The following is an 18322-nucleotide window of genomic DNA, read 5'->3' as shown; positions in this document are numbered from 1 at the left end:
TCCTAACTCTGTCGCCAGTGAATATCCAACTACGGATACTTCCAACTCTGGCGTTGGTAAATATTACGTAGTTATAAAACAAAATAAATTTAAATCCATATTTTTATATTCCTGACTCTGGCGTCAGTGAATAAACAAATAAAATAAATTTATTTTTACGCATGCACAATCTTTTTATTTTTTTTAGTTAAATAAAATAAAATACAATGAAAGAATAATATAAATTTAAACCGGTATTTTTATTCCTAACTCTGGCGTCAGTGAATAAACCAATAAATTTATATTATTTTTATTCATGCATAAATATTTTTATTTTATTTTTTTTACTTTTTTATTTTTCTGTTTTTATTTATTTATTATTTTTTTGGGCTGGGCCCAGCCAGCCCGGGCACTGTTGCCCAGCATGCGTGAATTACTCATGCATGCTGGCAACAGTGCTAGTGCAATTAAAAAGGAAAGATGGGGGAAAAGGAATGCTATTGACCTACACCTTGAAGATCGAAGACGAAGACTCTGGTGACGACCTGGCCGAGCGACGTCCTCTCCCGTCTTCCGCTTTATCTCTTGCTTTCTTCTGCTCTCAGGATTCTGTCTCCTGCGTTCAGTCTCTCCTTCCTCCTCCTGTTCGTTCATCTCCTCTCTGCCTCTGCCTGGTGCTGGAGCTAGACGCACAGGAACGAAGATGATGACGATGGCGTGGTGGCGAGCTGTTATCTTCTCCTTTGTCCAGTCTCTCATTCCTCCTCCTGTTCGTTCGTCTCCTCTCTGCTTTTTCCTAGTGCTGGAGCTGGACGCACAGGAACGAAGACGATGGTGGAGCTCTTGTTGGCCGACACTACCTCCTCTCTGCCCTGTCTCTTCCCTGTTTATTTCTTATTCTCTTTGTCTCTGTGTTCTGTGATTTCTTCCCCCTCAGTTCTGTCTTTTGCCCTGCCGTGCATGGCTTTTTCCTCCCTCGGTTATGCCCTTTTTCTCTGGTTTTTCCGTCCCCTTTTCAGTCCAAAAAACCCCCTCCTTATTGGCTGCGACTCCCTCTCCTTTTATAAGGCCAAAATCGATGGTAACAGCCGGCCTCTTAAATGCCCTATAACCGACGTCTTAAATGAAAAAAACATCCGCGTTGGCTGCCAACGAACGAAACGTCTCTGCCTTTAATGGCAGAGCCGTTGCAGAGTAATAGAGATTGTGAACAGTCGTTGCCAAACGACGCCGTTTCCTGGTTCCAAGGGCTATGAGTTTGGTCCGTGTAACTCTTATAATTTTGCAATTAAATCCCTGGTTAAAATGTAATTGGATCCTTGCATTTCTGCGCCATTTTCAAGCTGGTCCTTCGATTTTAATTTTTGCAATTTAGACCCAATTAAACCCCAAACTTTGCTATTTTTTTAATTAAGTCCCTGATTGGATTAATTAAATTAATTTCAAGCTTAATTAAGTCCAAAAACTTATCAACTCTCTAATAAAACCCTTGATTGGATTAATTAAATTAAATTTTAAGCTTAATTAAGTCTCAAAACTTATCAATTCTCCAATTAAGCCCTTGATTGGAATAATTAGATTAAAATTCAAGCTTAATTAAGTCTCAAAACTTATCAATTCTCCAATTAAACCCTTGATTGGATTAATTAGATTAATTTCAAAGTTTAATTAAACCCCAAAACTTCCAATCATGATGCCCTTAACCCAAATTTTAATTCATTCTTCATTTATTTCATTTTACTTTTTTTCATCATTATTATTTTTTTATCATCATTTTTTATCCTTTTCAGTAAATAAAATAATAATAATAATAATAAAATGGTCAAAATTAGGTTATGACACATTACATTAGCGCAATGTCACTAAATTTCAACACATCACCAGATTCAACCATGTTACTATATTTCAACACGCAAGTGCCACATCACCATGTTTTGTCATGCCAACAACATATCACTATATTTCATCATGCCAACAACATATCACTATATTTCATCATGTCACTAGATTTTACAATGACAGCTCATAGTGCAATACCACCATATTATGCCATGTCAACAGTAGTAACTTTGAGCATATTCCTATCACAACATGTGCAAAGGAATACAGTAATCAAGATTAGTTTGGTATTTAAGATGTGGATATATGTTTTCTGAACTACGTTAAAAACTAAATTTGCAATTTTTATCCCTATACTCTTTACTTTAAGCACTTTAATTATATTGTTGGTTACTTGTAATAATTGTATTTAATTGAGTTAATTGTAATGTTTGTTATTATTAGCGAAACATCTAATTCACCACCTTAGGTGTTGTTGTTGTTTTAATCTTAGAACAATAATTGGTATCATAACCTAGTTCTCATTTATATAAGTTTGTTTAGATTTTGAATATAATAACAGTCACTAGTTTTAATATTCAAAATGATGGATCATCAACCTCTAGGCCACATTTCTTTGATGGTAATGATTATTCCTATTGGAAAGTTAAGATAATAATATAACTTCAATCCATCAATTATGATTTATGGCTATCTATTAAGAATGGACACCACAAACCTCCTGAAACCAAAAATGGTGTTACAATTCCTAAGGATAAGAGTGAGTATATCGATGGGGATAAAAAGTTAAGTTCTATGGATGCTAAAGCAATAAACATTTTATATTGTGCATTGAGTATGAGTAAGATTAATAAAATATCATCTTATAAAAATGCTAGGGATATATGACATATTTAAGAAGTAACTCGTGAAGGTACTAATCAAGTTAAAGAATCCAAAAATTAGTGATCCAATAAGTTCTTCCAATCAAAGTTAATTGTAATGCTAGGGATATATTAATGCCAATATTGTGAGCAAATTTCATATATCTTTGCCAAAGACTTGGAAAAAAAAGGTAATGGCAATTCAAGAAGCTAAAGACCTTACCAAACTTTAATTAGAAGAACTTATTGGATCACTAATGACTAATGAAATTATCATGAAAAGCAAGAATTAAAAGAGAAATCAAAGAAGAAGTTTACATTCAAAACCATACATCATGTTGATAAAGAAGAAGAAGAAGAAAAGGGGGAGGAGGAAGAGGACATTGCATTTATCATAAGACAAATCCAAAATTTTCTAATATAAAAGCAAGGGAATAAAAAGTTCCCAAACTTCAAGAAGGATGGAAATAAGAGAGAATCTGGTAAAGATGAACTTCTATGCTATAATTGAAACAAGATGGGACACATAAAGGTTAATTGTCATCTCCTTCAAAATAAAAAGAAGAACTATTATCACAAATGATCAATGAAAGTAACATCGAGTGATAACTCGAACTCTAGCTCAAGTGATTATGAAGAGCATGTTACAAACATATGCTTCACAGCAATTGAAAGCTATAATAAGGAATCAAGGGAATATGAAAAGTGGTTTTTGAATAGTGCTTGCTTAAAACACATGATTAGAGATGATTTATTATTCTCAACCATCACCAAGATTAATTATGGAAAAGTCACTTTTAGAGATAACTTAAAAGGAAGGATTATTTGAGGTAAGTCCTCTTCCTCTATAGAAAAGATGTTCCTTGTAAATAGTCTAAAATATAATTTGCTAAGTATTAGTCAACTGACTGATAAAGGCTAAAAAATTATGTTTGACCATGCATGTTGCTTAATCCTTGAAAATAGTAAAGTTCTATTTGTTGGCAATAAAAAAAATGAGATGTTTATAAGATTAATATTGATGCATGTATAAGGATAGAAAGTTGTATTGTTGCTAGCATTAATGATAGTTTTCTTTGGCATAAAAGACTAATAGCCTAGCCTATATAGGCATGGACATTCTTTCTAAACTTGTAAAAAAATAAGCTTGTTAAAGAACTCCCTGATATTGAATTAAAAAAAGAAAAAGTTATGCAATGCTTTCCAAATGGGTAAATAAGTAAAAAAATATCTTTTAAGAATAAGAACTATATTTCTACTAAAAGACCTTTAGAATTGATATATATAAATCTATTTGAACCAACTAGATCTAGAAGCATAAGTGGTAATAGATATGTGTTTGTAATTATGGATGACTTTATAATATATACATGAGTTTTGTTTTTGAAATCAAAAGATGAAACTATTTATAAATTTGTAAGGTTTTCAAAACAGGTTGAAAATGAAAAAAAAAAATTCAATCAAAAACATAAAAAGAAATCATGGTGGTGAATTTATAAGTGATTTGTTGAATCATTTTATGAAGAAAAAGGATATCACCATAAATTTTCACACTTAGAACTCCCAAACAAAATGGGGTTATGGAAAAAAAAATTAGTCTTTTCAAAATATGATAATAACTATGTTAAATGAATTTGATACTTCTAAATGTTTTAGGGCTAAAAACATAAACACATCTTGTTATGTTTTAAATTGTGTTACCTTGATACCAGGGTTAAAAAAAAAGACTCCTTATGAGCTTTGGAGAGGTAGGAAACCCAACATCTTGTATTTCAATTTTTTTTGTTTAAAATGTTTTACTCTCAACATTAAAGATAATTTGGTTAAGTTTGATTCAAAATCCGATGTTGATATTTTTTCTTGACTATTCCTTATCTAATAAGGCTTATAGAGTATATAATAATAATAAAAAACTTTGTTTTGAGAAATCTATGTATGTCGTATTTGAGGAAACTCAAAACAATATAATTATTGAAATTCTAGATGCCATTAATGAAAATGTTCAACATTTAAGTCTTATTAAAAGGCTAACAATAAAGAAATACAAAAGACCGACCAAACACAAACAATCAATAAAAAATGGCAATTAACTCTTTTGTGCCACCAAAGGAGCTAAGGTATGAAAGCTCTCATCATCCAGAGTTAATTATTGGTAATCCCTTAAAAGTTACTAAGACTAGAGTATATATTAGAAACATTAGTGAGCATTATGCACCTGTTTCTTATATAGAACCCAAATCTTTTTTGGTAGCCGGAAAGGATGCAAAATGGATTTTAGCCATATAAGATGAGCTAAACCAATTTGAAAGGAATGATGTTTGGGAACTAGTCCCTAGACCTAGAAATCAATCTATTATAGGAACAAAATGGTTTTTAGGAACAATTTTGTTTATTTTTTTTTATTAGGGTTTAGGTGTAGACTTTAATATTTGGGATGTAAAACTACATAGTAGAGTACAACCTCAGGTATTAAAGATATAAAATATAAAATAAATATGATGCTAAAATTTAGATTTTAGAATGGATATGATTAAACACGATGAGGTAGAGACTCTCACGAAGGGAGATATGCTTTAGACCTTAGAAGAAGGCCAACAAATATAAACTTGACATTGGAAAACAATCAAAAAACAATGCAACTTACCTTAAGTAAGGTGCACCGGGGGTGATGTTTCTTTCCCTTACACAACCAGTCTCTTACCAAGACTCTCGCAGACCATAGGATTCCTAGTAACCATAATATTAGGTGGCGACTCATGAACCTTTTTAGAAGGCACAAAAAATGCATCAGTCTGATGTCACCTCGTGACAGATTGTATAATTAGACGAAGACCCATCTACTTACCAAACATAATGATGAAGAATATGATTATGGCAAACAATCAAAAACTAAAATCATTACCATATGGTCAATGTCTATCTACCATTTTTTTAGCATTTCAATATCATGCTAACATATACAAATACGACATCATATTATAAGCACTTGGAGATTGATCATAAAACCCTTACTAAGATGAAATTTGTATTGAATAACGAAGGTGCTTAGGTTCTTAAATACCAAATGGGTGTTCATGATGAGGAAGAGCATGGTGAAGAAGAAGAAGAATTTGGTGTTGACAATGAGTTTATTAATATGTTTGAGATGTCACATATAACTTCCTCTTTTGAAGATATTGGTAGTAATTCATAAAGATTTAAGATGGAAGGTCATCTCGCACATATTAAGGACGAGGTGCACCATATCTAAGAGGATATAAGCTATTTACGTGACACTTGAAAGGATATTTAGGATATGATGGCTAATATGTTATCTCAATATTCATAGTTGTTAGCATGAGATGCAGTTCAGTTAAATAGATAACTCATATCTCTTAGGATTGAAGCTTATCTTTTCAGAACTCAAACTTTGAAAAGGTTTCTAGTAAACTTAATGTTAAAGAAAGCTTAGCTTATTCTCCCACTCTGGTTTTAACCGATGCATTAGGTTTTCTTTTACAAGATGTCCTGGATGCCACTTTCTTCAAACTTCAAAAAAGGAGATGTATATAATTATGGATATCATAACTTTAGGTGCTCCTACTTTAGACGTACATGGACGATACACTTGATACAACTAGCATGTAGGAATACAGAGAGGTAAAAAGGCATAGCATAGCTTTCAGGGAAACTCCTTAACACAAGAGTATTGGAAATGGAAATACAGATCAAATACCTTCTGACAATTGTAGCAAAAGCATTTTCACATTTTCATGATTTTATCTTTTTGTATTTCGTTTCACTAATTGTAATGGATATTACATTTTGAACACTATAGCATGCTTTTATGTTTAATTTCTTTATATTTTTATGCTTTTCTATTACTTTTTGTTGATGACAAAGAGGGGGAGAGTTGGAGAAAATAGAGAATAAATATAAAACAATTGATTATATGATTAAGGAAGAGAAACATATATGTATAGATTATTAATAATTGTTAAAGTCTTCATGGGGCAATTGCAGAATATATATATATATATATATATATATATATATATATATATATATATATATATTAGTTAATTGTCATCATAAAAACAAGGGAGATTATTGACTTTGGAGTCACATATTAATATTTATGTATTTTAATGATAACAATTAAAGAAAAACAAGCTAATGATATGCTTGGTTGATATTAAGTTTAAACATGTTTATATGAAGATCATCAATAAACATGAATAATTAAATGAAGAAATAAATCAACAAGTCCAAGATGTAAATCAAGAGAAAATTTAGTTCTTAAGGATTCATTCTAGTGCTAATTATGTGATTTTTTTTTATTTTACTTGATAGCACAAATTAAAATGAATTCACACACTTTACATTTCATACATTATAAGATTGATATGCATTTAGTCATTCAAGATTCATCAAGCTTAAAACTGTTAAATCTAGATTTTAAGTTAAATCGGTCAATCATTTGGCTATACCAAGTAACCAGTTGACCGCTTGTTCATCAAGGATAAACAACTAGGAATCTACAAGAACCGATCGACATTTAAACTGTCAAAGGAACAATTGAAGAATTAGGTATAAAATTTGAATATATATCATATACAAGCTATTTTAAGAGCAAAAACAACTTTAAATCCTCAATCTTAAATCATACTCATATTTGTTCATTAAAATCTTTATTTACTTGTACAATAGTATAAATTCTCATACTTACTACACTTAAACACCTTCATATAGGGGTGTTCATGGTCCGGTTCGATCCGATTTTAACATAAAAATTCAACCGAACCGGAAAATACTATTCCTTGTTAGTATAACCCGAACCGAACCGAGAACCGGTTCAAACCGAACCAGTTTTGTTCGGTTCGGGTCGGTTTTTTAGCCTTACAAACCAGAAAAATCGAAATTAATCAAATAATTGGCTCTATTTTAGTCCAGATCCGTTCTCAGATTTCTTTTTTTTAGATTTGTGACCTCTATCTTCTTTTTTCTTCTTGGCTGGCTGTTCTTTCTTCTTGCTGGTGGCAGATCTTGCGATGGCAGTTGAAGCTGCGATTGAGATGTGAGTGGTTATCCGGTTGGAGGGGATGAAGAGGTTGCTGGCTGCTGCTGTTCGGCCACCGCTGGGGGGGGAGCTTTGTCGCGTTTGTGCTGGTGAGGGAGACCGTGGCCTGCGGCCGGTGGAAGAGGGAAGATCTTTTAGCAGCGGGCTGGAAGGCGGCGCTCTCGGTGGCTGAGAGAAGCACCGCTGGGAGGGAGAAGATCTGGTACGTGGCTGGTTGTTCGGGTGTGTCGCTAGAAAAGGAAAATGGAGCTGTTGTCTTGGAGAAGGGGAGAGACCGTGGCTTAGGGGAGAAGACCTAGGAGGCGAGGGGTGGCTGGAGAAGGAAATGGCCAGAAGGGGAAACGGCTGGGGGGGAGGGAAGAAGAAGATGGGGCTACGGTGGAGGCTGATTTGTGAAGGTGGGGAAGATCGGCTCGCGGTTGGTTGAGGGAGAAAAGAAAAATCCAAAGGTGGGGGGCTCTCGTCTCTCAAAGGGAGGGGCAGCTCTATGTTGATACTAGTAAGAGGGGACAGTGTGTGTGGGTCTGCTGAGGGATGGGTGGGGTTGCTGAAGGGGGAAGTGGGGAAGGGGGGAAAGGGGGAGGGGGAGGGGGGCCAGCTGGAAAGGTTTTGAGGAGGGGGGCCAGCTGGAAAGTTTTTGTGGGGGTGGGGGTATTTATTATTAGGGTTAAGATGTTTTCTTTTATATATTTTTTTAGATTCAATTAAACCGGTTCGGTTTGGTCCGGTTTAATCGGTTTAAACCTTTTTAAACAGGAACCGAACCAGACCGGGTGGTTTTTTTAATTTTTTTTAATCGGTTTATTCGGTTTTTCTATCGGTTCGGTTTTTTTGGTTAATTTTTTCTCGGTTTTTTTCGGTTTAATCGGTTAGTCGGTTTTTTTTGAACACCCCTAGCTTTATACATTCTAAATGTTATTAAGTGAGTTATATAGATATAAGCTTTAATTGTATTATCTAATTTTTTAGAGAGTGTTGTTACATTTCGAATAATTGTAATCCTTTAAGAGTTGAAGTGAAAATTTCTTGGTCATTAGTGAAGTATATCATCAAGGTAAAAAATCTTGAAGAGGATATTTCTTCAAATGGTGAAAAAAAATATAATACTCAAGAGACCAACTTAGGGTATGGCTATATATTTGTTAAATCATATTAAAAACTGAGTTTGTAGTTTATATTCTTATACTCTTTATTTTAAACACTTTAATTATATTATTGGTTAATTTTATTTAATTAAATTAATTATAATATTTGTTATTATTAGTGAAATACATAACTCACCCCTTAAATATTATTGTTATCTTAATTCTAAAAGAAAAAAAATTGCTAAGCAATGACGAAAAAAAAAAAAAGAAGTTAAGAAAAGAGAAATGAAATAGAAAATTAAGCGGAAAAAATCCAAAAATGATTAAATAACAGGGCCAAAAATCATCATAAATCATCTTTGCAAGCACCAAATAAGCAGACGACAAATCAACAAATCTTAAACGTCAAAGCTCGCCAGTTCATCAACATCCTAGAATGAGAGGGCCTAGCAAGTCACGACACCAAACCAAAAACCTCGTTAAATACCAAACCAAACAAAACAGGAGACTCGAGATCGAACTCAAAAACCAAAAGAGAAGCTCAAAGTCTCCTCAAAACACGAAGACAAAATTAAGATCAAACAACTAAACAGAAGGCCAACATAAAAGAAAATGAGATGAGTGGCTCAACAATAGCATACTAGCAATAGATGAGCAAAAAAGAAAAAAAAAAGAAAAAGAAAAAAAAAAGAGAAGATATCAAGGATAAACCACCCCAAACATTCCAGTCAGACTTGAAAACACTGTAAAAGCTCCTATATATGAAGATTTAATAGACAAACTATCCCAAAACTCAAAGAAAATAAACACAGTCCAAGGTAACTAAAATGGAAAATGAGAGAAGCACGTTTTCTGGATAGAGAAAAATGAATGGAAAATATTACAAAATATTCTTTTAGATGTTCTTAAGATAAATTTTTGTGATAGATCATTTCTTTTTCTTCCCATCCGTTCCGATTCATGTAATGGATAGAAAACAGGATGATTTTTCTAATGCCGGAAAAAAAAAAAAAAAGATTTTTATTATTTTATATGCACCAGGTATTTTACTAGACCAAGAAGGTGCCACGCGGGATTATTGCCCTGGCTAGAAAAGAGTTCTAACACACGTGTCATTCTCGCGTGTGAGTTTTTTTTTTATTTAAAAAAAAAAAAGCAATTGAGGAGGAGAAGGTGAACGACAGTCATTGAATCATGTTGTAATATACGGTGGAGATTCGATCAATTGCTAAGGCAAAACCATCATCAATCATGTCATTCATTTTGGGGCCCACTATATATAATCTCTCTCTTGCTTTGAAAACACTATAAATACCTCTTCTATGAACAAAAGAATTGCAAAACAGAAGCCAAGAATACGAGAGAAATTCGAAAGGAAACACCTAAAAGAAGAAATCGACGGTAGAGATTTTCTGATCGAAGATGTCGTGGCAAACATACGTTGATGATCATCTGATGTGCGAAATCGAGGGCAACCATCTGACGGCTGCTGCCATTATCGGCCATGATGGCAGTGTGTGGGCCCAGAGCGCCACCTTCCCCCAGGTCCTTTCTGAATTTTTTGTTGTTTGCTAATTACCTTATCTTATTATAATTTAGATTCGATTGGATCTGATTTATTGCTCTTTAATCACATGCTCCTTCCTTGTTTTTTAAATGTTTTTATTTTTTGATTTACTTATTCAATGTGGTGTTTGATTTACTATTACGAATGATTGACTAAGAAATGTTTTTTTTCCTGTAGTTTTAGATTTTGGGATTGCTTTTGTTTTTTAAGACATGCAAACGGCAATGAATTATTAGTATATGAAGGGTTTTTTCTTGTTAATGAATATTAAGAAGGATTCTATGTTGATTTTGTTTGGGTTAATTGTTGAAAGATGGATTGTTGGTAAAATGCTGCATTTGGCAATCAGCTTGTGATCGGCTCCGACTTTTAAGGATCCCGAAGGCGCACCGTTAGATTTAGGAAGTGGTTTATCATGATAAGATGTAAATCGTAAGTGGTGTGGGAATTTATCGGATGTTGGTGTGCTTCGTTTTGCTTTTGATATCCATCTTCTAAAGGATGTATTTGAACCTTTGTTTTGATTTGCTGTGTAGCGGTTTGGCCTGCAAAAACATTTTGTTATTAATTCTTTGAGCATCATTTGTGGTCTGTATACACAGTTTGGATTGTGCAATTGTATGCATTTATCGCCTCTGTTTCTACTGTTGTTGAATGCCTTTTTCTTGCTTGATATGGCTCCAACTGGATTTTTGTTTTCCTCTTTCACCTGTCATTGACCAGAACATTTCATTGCTGGCTGTTTACAGTTTAAGCCTGAGGAGATATCTGCCATGATGAAAGATTTTGATGAGCCTGGATCTCTTGCCCCAACTGGGTTGCACCTTGGTGGCACAAAGTACATGGTGATCCAGGGAGAGCCTGGAGCTGTGATCCGTGGAAAGAAGGTGCTACATCATTTCTCATTTCTACTTGCCTTGGTTCTCATGCAATAGATAATTCAGTGATTTTGGTTTATACTAGGGCCATGTTCAGCGTAATTTATTATAATGCAGTCACAACTGTGTAGTCATTTTAATGGAGAACATGCTATGGTGTCAACTTTATTAGGATGCTTAGAGTTGTGGAATATTATTGTCTGGCAATTGACAAGAAGGGTAATGCTGGTGCTCCATGATTAAAGCCTTTTACCCTGAATCTTTCATCATATCTAACGTTTACAATAATTAGTATAAATATTGCGAAGGCAAGTAAGCTGTATAGTCGTTGTTTTATCATATGATCTTTTCACTTGCTATTTTCTTGATTCAAGGACTCGTTCCTTGAAGACTACTGTTATTGATGATATTCTGCTACTGATGTTGACGAGAACTTTCCCTCCTCTCAACTCTTTCTGTCATGGAATTCAATACTTTTAACTCCTTGAATGAATGAATAATCCAAAGAGTACATTTGGTATCGATTGTTTTCTAAAATATTTTTTGTTTTACAATATGTAGAAATAATATTTTTAATTTTTTTTAAAATTTATTTTTACATGAGTACATGAAAACATAAAAAAATTATTTAAATAAAAAATTGTAAATTTATTTTTAAAAAATATTTTTTAAAACATAAAAACCTTGAGAATATATCTAACAGAACTTCACGTTCTGACTACCTTTGAAAGTCCTTAATTACTTTGGCCATGCTTAGCCAGTCTCCTTCATTAAGCCTCTTGTGGACACAAGAGAACAGAGACACGTGGATGACAGGTAGCCTTTTGCTTTTGCTTTATAGGAAAGTATAGCCATTAACTAGGTGTCCTTGATCTGTCGTAGGACGCATCATTTTCGTTTGCTGGCACAGGCACCACCTAGTAATAGCATGATATGTATTTTTGTTTGCCCTTTGATAGCACAACAAGGTAGGCAGACAGATATAACGTAATTTTCATGGTAAAACCTTTCATGGTAAAACCTTTCATGGTATGTTTCTTTATCAATCTAGAATTGATGAAGGCTGGCCTCATAAGGTTTAGCTGTGGTTAGCAGAAGGCGATCTGTGAGAACAAACGCATTGAAATTCTTGGATGTTGTTAAACATGTGGGGAAGTATTTTCGTATCTCACATCTTAATGTTGCTGCATGCATGATTCAATTTGCAGGGTTCTGGTGGCGTCACTGTGAAGAAAACCTCCCAAGCTCTTGTTATTGGTCTTTATGATGAGCCATTGACTCCAGGACAGTGTAACATGATAGTTGAGAGGTTGGGTGATTACCTCATCGATCAGGGCCTGTAGGCCAACGCTGTGGCTTCAGGATGCAGTTTCTCGCCTCTGGCCATGAACTAGCATGCATTGATGATCTTGCTCTGCGAAATAATAGCTCGGGGACAGAGACGGTGATTTATATTTTTGATCCTAGGGTCACTCAATTTTCTTCTTGATTCCTTTTCTTAATTTACGCTTGAGAGTTTGAATTCCAGTTGGGTTTGTTTTCAATTCAAAGAAGTTTGATTTCACAACATATAATGGCTGGCTTCATGTAATTTGGATGGCTTAAAGCAGTTAATCTACAGGGAATACCGAGTCCATATCTAGGATTAATATGTAAATTTAGAATTACAGTACTAATTAACCTCTTTCTGAGGGATAATGATGCAGTCAATGAATGAAAATCGAATGTTTATATATACTTTTAAGAATGATCATGTAAACAAACTTGGTAGAGAAATAAGGAGATTAATCACTCTTAAAAATCACTCTCGTCTTCTCGGCTTTCCTAAATTTATCAATATCAATTTCAATTCGAAGGTCCATGATGTTCATTATGGCTTCTTTATATAAAATTTTTATAACTTGGTATAGTTTCAGCCTGTTCTTGACTTACACATATATTTTAGCTGTATTTCATTTTGAATATTTCTTAGACTAGTTTGTTTATAGTACATTTCAATATTCTTTTTAAACTTAAATATTTCTCGTGTTTTTTTATGGCAAGTTCTATTATTTTTTCAACTTAAATATTTCTCATGCCTTTGACATAATTCAATATTTTTCAACTAATTAATAAAGGAGTGTAATATGCACAACATATCCAAAACGCAGCATGATCCAATAGTGGATTCCAGAGATATGGCCACCGGAGCATTATTGGTTTTCTCCAAAATTTGTAGCTCTCTCCCTATCTGCTTTTCTTTATCTTTTTTTTTTTTTTTTTTAACTGGTGGCCTCTTTGCAGTTTTATAGGCATCTTTTTCCATTGTTACAATTTTGTCCCTCATTCATGCTTTTATGTATTTTGTTTTTCATGTAAACTATCTGGTTTATTTCTGCTTAAATCGCTAGTCTTTACCAAACTCATATTAATAGACTTCATGCAAATATATTTTTGTTTTTACCTGAAAATTTTCAATATATCGCGAAAAAAAATGTAGAAAAATCGGGGTTATTACATTTCACATACCAATTTATTACTTTATCTCATCCTAAGTTTAAATTAATTTACTAGGGATGTTCATAATGAATTGCCCCTCGTTGAAATCAATTATAATATAAAAAAAACCATAATGAAATTATGCAAATCATCTAGGTGTTATTATTTTTTTTTTTTTTTTGCTTTTAAGGGCAATTCATTCATTTCACTATGCAGTTAAGACTCATAAAGACTAAAAAGCCCCTACACTTCATTTTAATTTTTTTCTACTTCCAAGTATAATTATGTCATTTTAATATGAAAAACAAAAAACAAGAAGACAAATTTACAACCACCCAATTTGATAAGCCAACTGAACCACGTGAAAATACCATTTTGTCCCCCAATCTTCAATTCTCTTGTTATTTTTCTTAATGGTAAAAATGTTATTTTACCATGTAATAGCCACAGTAAAACACTGATCCCTTTTAGTTTATTTTTTTAATATATACACAAACACGAACACCTTAAAGTTTAATTAATGATCCTATAACTTGATTGTATCACTTTCTAAATTGAGTTCAACATTGGGCTCGATCATTAGAAATTTAGTCATTGTAAGTTTACACCTTGTCCACGTGGTTCATGTCATTTAGTTTGAGGTAAGACTCATAATACACACAAGCTTAAAGTCTAATTAGTGATGAAACTCATCTATATTTCCTTAGGTCCAAGTGTAAATTCAAACCTGTAGACCTCAAGCATATCATTGACCCATTACATCACTAAATATAGGCTTATCGTATTGGTTGAGCCTTCTAGAAGCCTTGTTGACCCAACAGGTTCATAAAACCCATTTTCAAATTAGATTATGGTGTCTAATGAGCCTATCAAGGCAACATCCTAAGGTAATGACTTGATGGGATTTGATGAGATTCGACTTGATGAGATTCCAGAATAGTCAAACACACCTCGATACCAATTGTTCAACCTTAGGTGTATCACCTCTGGGTCGTATAGAATAGTCACTATCAACCATTGCCATAGGGATAGAATGTGCAAGCAATAAATAAAGGCATGCTTATTAGCCATGTGTCCATAACGATTAATCTTATTATCATTATCAATATTACACGGTTCATACACTACCATAAATTCCATAAATACAAATGGAATTACTGACAATTTTTTTCATTAGTATTTTGCGATGATATTTACCGATTGAAAAATTTTCATTGCTAAATTTATCGATATATACTGACAGAAACACTCCATTGGTATATACTGAGGGAATCCCAGACAGAATATGAAGAAAAAACAAAAAACAAGCTGTACAATGACATGTAAGTTTTTGTGGATGATTTTACTAATAGAATAACAATTGGATTCAAACCGGGTTGTTCATATAGTGATGTGTCAAACACGCCAACCAATTTACCAATGAATTGACAAACAAAATAATTATATTGGTAATTCCATCGGTAATAATTAATATATAACTAGGCCATCGACCTTCCTTTCCCCTATTTCTCCTTCTTCTCCCCCTTGCATCTAACCCCAACCCCCCAACATTAACAACCAGCAACCAACTCCTTCCCTCCTCATCTCAACAAAATCTTTTCTAGTCTCAGTATTCGTTTTTTGATTTATTGTGGATTTTTTATTTTTAGTAAGTAAATCTATCTTTTTTTAATTTTAATACAATTTTAAAATGTCAATTTTATTATTGATTTTTTTTAGTATATGTATTTTGTTTGGATGTTTAGTTTACTTGTTTCATTGTTTTTTTCTCAAACATATAGTTTGGATTTATAATTTGGTAGATGTAGTATGGATCTATAATTTGGTACTTGTTTGTTTTAGATTTTTTAAAATTGTATTTGTTTGTAAATTATTAAAATTTATATCTATTTTTCAACTTAGGTGTGTTGTGATGAAATAAACATTAACTTGTTTAACGGGTCTGCTTTATTTTTTATCAATTTTATTGCCGAGTTGTATTTTACATAAATTAATGTGTATAAATTTGTATGTGTTTCATAGATAATTGATATTGATTATTTAAGAGATTTTTGAAAGTAAGTTGGATAATCTTACTTAACGTAGTTAATTAATATATGTTGTCATCATTGTTTTATAGAGGTTCAATAGAAGTCATGAATGTATTGAGATTCACTCTAAGGATTGCAGATGATGGATTATTGTAATGAGGTTCGGAGTTTTATTAATTTCATAATATCTATTCTGAGAAATTTTAGTAGAGGCAGTATTATATGTTCATGCAGGAGGTGTAAGAATACAAAGTTTCTTCATTAAGATGTTGTAACGATGCATCTGCTACACAAAGGATTCATGGAGGATTACATGTATTGGTATGAACACATAGAGCTATTTATGAGTAATGAGAGCAAGATAGGAAGTATGGATGGGTCAACTTCTAGTGTTAGCAATGTGCATGGAGTTGTAGATGATAATATTAATCCTTATAGGAATATGGTTATGAATGCAATGAGAATGAACTAAGGTAATGACAATCAATGTCTACTCATAGAAGAAGAAACTAATATAAAATCCATTCATGGATGTAGGTTACGTGACTTTTGGTATGAAGCATAGAAAAAAGCAAAAAAATATGCTAGAGATAACGATTTACAAGGCTGTAATGACATGGTGATTTGGAGAGATTTCAGGCTGCTATACATCCTGGAGGATATTTGAGCACTAATATATCCAGCACGTGACATCTAAGCGGTTCACACGACGCTCACAGTCTAGTGCCAAGAACCAGAACTAGCAAATTCACAGTTCAGTTACCACGCACACCAGCAACTCCGTTCTATTTGTTGCACATGTGAAACGGATAATAAGATTAATTTTAATGACATCTAGGATTAATTAATTTGTTATTATTTATAAATATATTTAACTTGCAATATTTTTTTTTCTTACAGGCTATGTTTTTTAAACGTCAGCCGAGCTCAATGAAGCTTTTTGTAGAGACGCACATGCGGAGTAAAGACCGCCAAAAGAGGTGCAACAATTCATTAGCAACTGCACTCAACACTTTGTGGTATGTTTATTGAACCATTTTCTTTCGTAAGTTATTATTTTCTTGAATTTAATTTGATGATTTCTTTTTTAATTTTCAGGAGACATACAATAATCGATTGAGGAAGAGATACGGGGACAATCCTTCGATCCAACTGGGTTTCAATCCGGATTTGTGGACGGAGGTAGGATCGTCTCGTAGACCTGATAAAAATTGAATGTACAAACTCTCCAACACTACGGGCGAAAACTTGAAAGCGGCCCGTAGTGTCTCAACCGATGAGAGCTCCTAATCGGTATCGAGTACCCAGTCTCGGGAGATCGTGGCTTTGCAACAACACACGGCTCATCTCACCGAAAAATACGAGCGACTCTCGACGAATTATGAACAACTCTATCAAATGGTGATAGACATGAGATCACAGATGGGTGGTACATGTGAGCCATCTTTTTGGTCGTATGGTCCCCAGAACGACCAGCCTCCTCCTCCTCCTCCTCCTTTAGTGACGTCATTGTTCTAGTTTAATTTTTATTTGTACAAATAAAATTGTAATGACTATTTAGATTTTATTAATATAAAATTTTATTATATTATTCAATTTTATTTTTACATATTTCAATTGTATACAATTTTATTTGTTTATTTATTTTCTTTTTTTACCCATACAATTTCATATTAATTATTCTATACTATTTTATTTTTTAAAAAATATTTTTTTAAATTATCACGAACGAATTTATAGACAGAATCCATCTGTCGGTATTTTCCAGAGAGTTGAAACACATTTATTGCTTATGTCACTATCACCGATGGAAGTATTTTGTTGATGATTTCCCGATGGGAATATAAATTGAATCTATCTATTGGTATATTCTAGAGAGTTTGAAAAAAATTACTTCATATGCCACTATTAGCAATGGAAATATACTAACAGAATATTTCCATAGGTATTTTTCGTTTGTAAAACTATCGGGTTTTTTTTTACCAACAGAATTAGTGACAAATAGTGGAATTACTAACAAACGGTATATCGACAAACACATTCCATTGGTGAATTAGTTGGTAAAATTTTCATCAATGGAGTGTCTATCCCATAGGCCTTTAATTTCTTATTTTAGCATATTAGAGCATATTAGCATATCGGTTTACACCTAGCTATTCTTATTATTTTATAATTTTATTTTTTTTTATTCATAGACGAGTTCCGCATGTTTTCACATCTAGGATTTACATATACAACATATATTACTGTCAAGAGGAGATTTCTTATTATTTAGATATTTTGATTCAAAAAAGTTAAGGATTAGAAACCTGAAAAACAAGGATTGGGTTGCGCCATACATATGAAAGAGTATAAAATAATGATGTATTTGGTGAATCAAATACCATGGTCTAATAATGAAATTCTGATTAGTTGATAATATTGTATTGGTTGATAATTTTGTGAAAGATTCCTGTGAAAGGTTTCATTAACTCCTAATTCTTATCGAGTAGACCTTGTTGCTGTGAGAATTCTTAATTCATGAGTTGTAGGGAGGGGCTTATG

The 18322-nt window shown here is 33.0% G+C and overlaps 2 protein-coding genes across 2 annotated transcripts in view; both read left to right on the top strand.

The window, feature by feature from the left end:
• The first annotated feature begins 10140 nt into the window (after nucleotides 1–10140).
• LOC118042593 (profilin-3) lies at nucleotides 10141–13003 on the top strand. Its single transcript, XM_035050305.2, has 3 exons — nucleotides 10141–10370; nucleotides 11142–11279; nucleotides 12479–13003. Exons 1-3 carry the CDS (start codon nucleotides 10248–10250, stop codon nucleotides 12611–12613), a joined length of 396 nt encoding a protein of 131 aa, XP_034906196.1. The 5' UTR covers nucleotides 10141–10247; the 3' UTR covers nucleotides 12614–13003.
• Nucleotides 13004–17964: 4961 nt separating this feature from the next.
• LOC118042595 (ribulose bisphosphate carboxylase large chain) overlaps nucleotides 17965–18322 on the top strand; it is a 1856-nt gene continuing 1498 nt past the window's right edge. The window contains 1 exon segment of the mRNA XM_073405551.1: nucleotides 17965–18322. This exon segment is cut by the window's right edge and continues 1066 nt beyond it. Within this exon segment, the coding sequence (XP_073261652.1) occupies nucleotides 18299–18322 (24 nt within the window). The 5' untranslated portion in view covers nucleotides 17965–18298.

The sequence above is a fragment of the Populus alba genome, chromosome 1 (assembly GCF_005239225.2).
Source record: "Populus alba chromosome 1, ASM523922v2, whole genome shotgun sequence".
NCBI lineage: Eukaryota > Viridiplantae > Streptophyta > Magnoliopsida > Malpighiales > Salicaceae > Populus > Populus alba.
The sequence above is the reverse complement of the archived record's forward strand: the minus strand, read 5'-3'. Positions and strand labels throughout refer to the sequence as shown.